The 6968-nt window shown below is 53.7% G+C and overlaps 1 protein-coding gene across 1 annotated transcript; it reads right to left on the reverse strand.

Moving 5' to 3' along the window:
* Positions 1–380: 380 nt before the first annotated feature.
* HSD17B7 (hydroxysteroid 17-beta dehydrogenase 7) lies at positions 381–6644 on the reverse strand. Its single transcript, XM_064427444.1, has 9 exons — positions 6521–6644; positions 6204–6407; positions 6035–6127; positions 5101–5215; positions 4446–4640; positions 3448–3552; positions 2405–2461; positions 1771–1869; positions 381–1354 (listed from the first exon to the last, which is right to left on the reverse strand). Exons 1-9 carry the CDS (start codon positions 6553–6555, stop codon positions 1259–1261), a joined length of 999 nt encoding a protein of 332 aa, XP_064283514.1. The 5' UTR covers positions 6556–6644; the 3' UTR covers positions 381–1258.
* Between the last annotated feature and the right edge of the window lie 324 nt (positions 6645–6968).

The raw sequence follows: 6968 nt of genomic DNA on the forward strand, positions 1-6968 counted from the left end.
CAGCACAGCCTCACTCCAACAGCGCCAGGGAGGGGCTGGCTGCCCTGCCAGGCAGCAATCCCCAGCCCTTGTGTGACACAGCAGGTGAGCAAGCACCAGGGACATCGCCCAAGAGCCCAAGGCTGGGAAATAGTCTCAGACTGCCCACAGGTGCTCAGCACACAAAACCACACTGAAGTATTCAGAAATCACTCATGCCTTCCATTAACTAAAGATGTAGGCCAAAAGGGTGGTTAACAGCTCTCCTGTGGCAGAGAGACTCCACACTTCCCAGGTGTGCACAGATTTACAGCACAAGGCAACAAATGAAATTTCCTTCCAAGCCTCCAAGCAAAAGTAGATGAGTATTGGAGTAAAAACATCACTGCATCAAGGACAACTCAATTTCAGTCATTTATTCATTACAGCACTTAAAGTTACTTGGTGGCAGGTACGTGGTGAAGGTCTCCAGATAACCAACAGGAAGAATGGTTGGTACAATAGATTTATATAAAAAGAGTTAAATAGATAAAACAACATGGTAACCTCTCACTCTTGCCCTAAACAGAGCAGACTGGCCCCGAGTCCAGGTTAACATCATCATTTCAAGCCAGTCATGGTTAAAACCCTCAAGTGCCCACACCCAGGGGACAGCAAGGCATCTGTTCTCACAGTTGAGGCAGGCGTGTGCTTCTCAGGCCAGCTCTTCAGGAGCTTGGCTTCAGCTGCTGGGCAGACCCTGCCTGCCAGTAAGGTTCAGTCTCTTTGAGCAGGTCTGTAGAGCCAGCCCAGCTTTGGTGAACAAGTGTAAGGCCAGCTCTGCTGAAGGTGAGCCTTCAAGTACATCAGGATCAGCCCCAGGTGATGTGTTTTGAGCCATCTACAAGCACCAGCAGAGCCAAGATACAGGGCAACAGCCCAGACTGCTGCCTTTACTGCATTGAGCCAGGTGGAAACCACAGGTTCTGAGGCTGTTCCTGAACCACACACAGTTCAGTCATGCTTCTGCAAGACACTGCTTTGCAACTGTGTTAAGACAGACTCTGCCTGCTCGAGGTCTCCAGTTTTATGCCAAAAGAAAAGTCCCATAGCAAAAGGTCTAAGTATTTCTCTTCAGTTTTCACACTTCCATTTTCAGGAACTGTTCACCTTCTGTTGATAAGGAAGATTGTGTCTGAAGCCATGTGCCTGCAGAACAGCTGGCAACACAGGTAGCACCAGAATGAAGAAACCCCATGTTACTGATACGAGACTCTCACCCCACTGAGACTAGCTTTACTTAATCTAAGAGATCGTGGTATTTCTCTAGAGTCTGCTCCTCCAGTTCCAACAGCTTCTGGTAAAATTTCTCGGCAGTGTCTTCATCCACATCCATCTGGAAGGCAAGGAAACAGCTCTGTGAGACCATCACCCTGGTGGCAGCCAGTGCAGACAGCGAGGGCAGCTCTGGGGATAAGCACAGTGCATTTCCAGAGCTTCTACCTTTCACACACAGCCAGCTAGAGACATCTGTCACCAGGGCACAAGCCAGAACACATTTTGGGGAAGTATCATTACACACTTAACTTGTTCTGATCATCACTTCCATTGTCTTCCAGACCCCAGCCTAAGCCAGGAGTTACTCTAGGAAACACTGCAGATAACCCCACATCCCTTCCTGCTACTTAGCATTCAACAAGCATCTTCCTTCCACTCCAGGCACACGGCACCCTTGGCACCAGCCCCCCTACACAAAGCAGATGGCAGACCCCCAGCCAAGCCCCCTGCAGCAGAAGCTCCCTCTCCACTGACCTTTCGAGGCTCCACGTAGCATCTCCCCAGTCCAGAAGTACAGCTGTGGTATTTGACAAGAGAATCCAGGTACTCTGGCTTCTGTTTGAACAGCCACACCTGGGAAGAACAGCACAAAGTTGTACAAGTCCAGCACACACTGTCCCAGCCACGCCTGTGGGCAAAGACCTGACTGCCAGCAGCACAAGAGAAGACACCACAGGTGCTCCCACCAAGCAGGGGAAGATGTGATATGTGAAGTTCTGGGCTGGCTCCCTTCAGATGTGACCCACCTGAGCCAAGAGTAATGGAGGTTTCTGCTGAAGCAGTTCAGCATGGCTGAACTTGCTCCCACTGTGCTTGAGACACGCTGTGCCCCCATCACCCACCTCCACCCCTGTGCTGCACATCATGCTCCCTGGTCAGGATGTTTTCCCAAAATCATTTATTTTATGGGATGAAGGTCATAGATCTCCATGTGGCTGAGCAGCCCTGGGGACAGCTGGTTCCCAACACTCACTGCTGTGTGGTATTTGGGGGTCAAGTACAGCTCCCACCCACCAGCCTTGCTGAGAGGCTCTTTGCTCAAGCCACAAGACCCCAGAAGAGCTACTCAGAAGGAAGCAATGTTAAAATCAAGTTATGAACTACTTACGTGAGCTTCTGCTCCATTATAGGGTGTCAGAGTATAAGTTTTGGCAAAAAATCGGATCTGAGGGGAAAAGAAGGACATGGCAGAATTTGTACTGTGGCCCAAGGTTTGTTGGCAAGCCCTGAGGAGCCCAAACACCCCAGATAACCTACAGAGGTACAAATGTTTCTCAGACTGGGCAATAGGTAACACAGCACACCGACTAAAGCATCCCTTTATCATCACAAAGTGCTTTCTGGAGTCCCCCAGCAAGTGTCACTCCATGGTCCCACACAGAGTTCACCCCAAGGCAGGAGCAACAGGCCACACACGCCTTGCAGGTGCCTCTTCTGGAAGGGTCTCAAGGGTAGGAATGGCAGGAGGCAGAGGGGACCTGCAGGACTGCCAGCTTTGAGGACAACTGAGAAGGCATTGCCTCTCTGCTGCCATGAGAAATGTGATCCATCAGGATCAGCTGCTGCTACTGGGGCAGCTTAAGATGAAAGGCCACTCCTGCAGCAAGAACATCACAGCTCAGAGCAGGCACCCTTCAGGGACAGAACTGCAGTGAACCTGAAAAGCTGAAGCCCAGGGGAAGAAAGCAGGAAGCTTTGCTTTCCATAGGGTTGGAAAGAAAAAAACCAACACTGCCTTCTAGAGGAATGAAAAGCACACACTGGAAAACAGGTTGTTCTAGAAATGAACAGCATCTCAAAGCACAGGAGCCAAGTTGGGGCCACATCCTGAGCTCTGCTGCCAGCAAGCTAATGGTGTTTCACAATCCCTAACAGAACTGGCCAACCTTCTAAGGGGAGCTTTGACAAACACTGCTGCAGCTGAGGGGCCGAACCTGCCCCTCTGCAGTGTTCAGCACCAAACCTCCAAACTCAGCTTGGAAACTGGGGCTCCAAGATGAGAAGGGGAAGGTTTACAGAGGGTCCAGCCTGCCCAGCCCAACAGAAGGAAGACATCTGTACCAACACAGGCAGCAGGGAGCCAGAAGTGTGCTGTACATCACTTGCAGTGAAGTGTGTCACAGCCCAACACCAGCCAGGACATCCACTCACCAACCACATGATGGGCATTAGCAGCGTCCACAGAAAAACAGGCAAAATTCTGTATGTCATGTTTGACATAACAAGCCCAGGACAAACAACACTGGAATACAGACCCTGCAGAGAAGAAAGCAAGTCAGTGTGCAATTACACCACAGTTAAAAGAATGGGTCACGCTCCTTCCCTCCCAGTACTCCTCAGCCAGAGGGGCTGTGTACAGACATCAGACTGTGATACTCCACTGAGTACCAGAGCAGAGAGCAATTAGATGTAGTGATTTTAAGAGGTCCAAATTGGAAAGGTTGTGTTAGATGCATGCCCATTACAAACCCCCAGGGTAGAAAATGCAGTCTCCTGGTGCAATCTCCATGCAACTCAGCAGCCACAGCAGATATCACACAAATTACAGCCCACTCAGACTAAAGATTACATCTTCTTTAATATGTAAGAGCCCACCCTTTTGGGACTAAACCATTTTCTCCAGAAGTGTTTGAGAATGGCACAACCACTGCTGGACCAGGGCTGCAGCTGCCAGCACAAGCCACCAATCCCCCAGGACAGGGAAGGCAGGTTGCTTGTACAGCTCACTGGCAAACCAGAGCCACAGCACAGAGCCATCAGCAGAGCCTGCAGCTCCAGTGCTTGCAGGCAGCATGGCCAGAGCAGCCCTGTGCTGACAAGGCAGGGAACCTGAAAAAAGCAGAGGCCCTTTGCTCTTCAACATCAATGCTGATCTAAAGAGAAGAGCTTGCAAGGTAAGAACCACTCCCAAAATCTCCCACTCTGCCAGATTCTGGAATTCTTGCCAGAAAAACTTCCCAATCTCCCTGCCAAATTCTCTACCCCCTACACCACCAGTTCAACCTCAGCCATGTTTAGCTCTTACCTGTGCACTAAGGAATGCATCAGATTGCTATGAGGGAATGAACGCCACTAGGTAACAACAATGTCACGCTAATTACAAACAGTAGCAGCTCATTAGGTTTCTGCAACACAAACCCCATCATCACCTGGTCATTAAATCTCCTGTTCAGAACCACACTCGTCAGGTCAGTAGCATATTTAGAGGAACTGTATGATTCCTGCCCCTTGGCATGCTGATAGTCTGAGAGGCTGAAGGCAGACTCCCTGGCATTGCTGGAGGAGGTCCAGATGAGTCGTGAGGGCTTCTCGTTACCGCAGAGTAGAGACTGAAGCTGACGAACCTGGAAAAAGAATTGTTAACTTATTCAACACAGCAGTTTCCCAGTCTTAGGGTGTAACTTTACAGCACCTAAGACTGTGAGCTCTCAGCTTTCTCAGCTTTTCCTAGACTACCAAAAGCAGACACTTGTATGAGCAGCTGTCATTCTGCTGGACAGCTCAGCTGAGCACCTCAGAGTTAATACAGCCAAGCCTTACTATTTATCCTGGATGGAAAACTGCATATGATTGACTTCTATCTGCTGGCTCACTTGAGTAACCTCAAAAATTATAAAACTCTTGCAACAAGTGTCACCATTTATTGCTATTTCAACAAACGTCAAGGCCTTTGCCCTCTCATTCTTTATCTATCAGGCTGCAGCCTCCATCAGCATCTGAACCTGTGACCTCTGTACTGCCCAGACCCATCCCTACCTGCATCAAACATCAGACTGAGGGTTCAATCTTCCCACCAAGCCTCACCAGCATAAAGTGTCCGAAGAGGTTGGTAGCAAACACCTCCTGAAGCCCATCTCCATTCAGCCTGTCCGTCTGGGTCATGATGCCTTCCGCAGTGGTCAGCATGTGGAGCACCTTCCTGGAAGCCAAGAACAGGAGCTAGTGAGGAGCACTGCCAGGGGGAATCCACCACTCCCCCACTTCAGCCCTTCAGCAGTCAGCCCTCACCTCACAGGCTCTGCACAGCTTCACCTTCAAGGGCAATACTCAACCATGAAAAAAAGAGATAGGAAAGGTCTAGAGAGTAACCCAGGCCCCTCATTTGCAAGTACCTCAACACTGACTAGACCAGAGAAGACATGTCCCTTCCTTCACTTTCCCATGGTCAAGTACTGTTAAAAACACATGCCTCATTTCATGCTCAGATAACTTAATCAAGCTCCAGCACTGAGTCAAGCCCTCAGGTCATGCTTAACACAGGCAAGGAAACCAGTTTGGCACCAGTGCTCAACAGCCCAGCAGCTCTGTTAGACTCACCCAGGTCACTGTGCTCCTCAGCTCAGCCTCCCCGTGCTGCCTACAGAACAGTGATGCTCACACCAACCACAAGCTTCACAGAATACTGTGACCCACAGCTATGAACAGCTACAGAAACCTACGCTGGCATCACAACAACAGTAAGGAGACCCAGACTTCCCCCCAGCAGCATTTCCCATGCAGTGGCAGGGGCTGCGGGCTTTGGGTGCCTCTTGCCCTCCCCATGCACCCAGCGGGTCTCACACCAGGGAGCAGAAGAGGCACTGAGTGCCCTGCACCACCCCAGCACGGCACAAGAGTGCATCCCCCAGGGCTGTGCCCTACCCCACACCAGGGAGGGAGGCAGGCTCCCCAGCACGGACCCAGGGGCACATCCTGCCGGTGCCAGCACCCCGTGCTCCCCCCCGGCCACATCCCCTACCCGGTGAGGAGTCCGTGCCAGAGAGCCTTGAAGTTCACGTGCGGGTTGGGCATGATCCCAGCGTTGAGGTAGACAAAGTCCAGGCGCTGAAACCTGCGTGGAAAGAGCACAGGAGGGGGGTCGGCGGGGCCCGGCGGGGCAGGGGCGTCCCACGGGGCAGAGCCCGCACCTGCAGCGCAGCTCACGGGCGGCCCGCAGCACGGAGGCCAGGTTGCCCAGGTCCATCTCCACGGTGGACACCTGGGCGGCGGGGTGGCTGGCCAGGATGAGGTCCCGCGTGGCTTCGCTCTTCTGCTCGTTGCGGCAGGCGATGCACAGGTGGATGCGGCCATCCTCCTCCAGCAGCCGCTGGCATAGCGCCAGCCCCACACCGCTGCAACGGGACGGGGTCAGAGAGAGCCCGGCCCGGCCCGGCCCGGCCGAGCCGAGCGGAGCGGAGCCGAGCCCAGCCCAGCCCAGCCCGTCCCCGGTGTCCCGGTCCCTCACCCGCTCGCACCGGTCACCAGCACCACACGCTCCATCGCTGCCCCGCGCCCGCCGCCCCCCCGCCCATATAAGTGCTGCGCGCGCCCGGCCCCGCCCCGCCCCGCCCCGCAGCCAATCGGCGGGCGGCAGGGGGGCGGGGCCCGCGCCGCCGGTGGCGTGATGATGAGCCGAGCGCGGGGGGCGGGGCCACCGTGACGCGCCCCGTGACCACGCCCCCGATTGACACGCCCTGGCGCGTAGGCCACGCCCACATCGGGTTGGGCACGCCCCTTCCGCGCAGGGCCCGCCCCCTCCGCAGAGAGCCTTGGATGTCCCTTCCCTTCCCTTCCCTTCCCTTCCCTTCCCTTCCCTTCCCTTCCCTTCCCTTCCCTTCCCTTCCCTTCCCTTCCCTTCCCTTCCCTTCCCTTCCCTTCCCTTCCCTTCCCTTCCCTTCCCTTCCCTTCCCCGA

Source organism: Passer domesticus, chromosome 7 (assembly GCF_036417665.1).
Source record: "Passer domesticus isolate bPasDom1 chromosome 7, bPasDom1.hap1, whole genome shotgun sequence".
NCBI classification, from domain to species: domain Eukaryota; kingdom Metazoa; phylum Chordata; class Aves; order Passeriformes; family Passeridae; genus Passer; species Passer domesticus.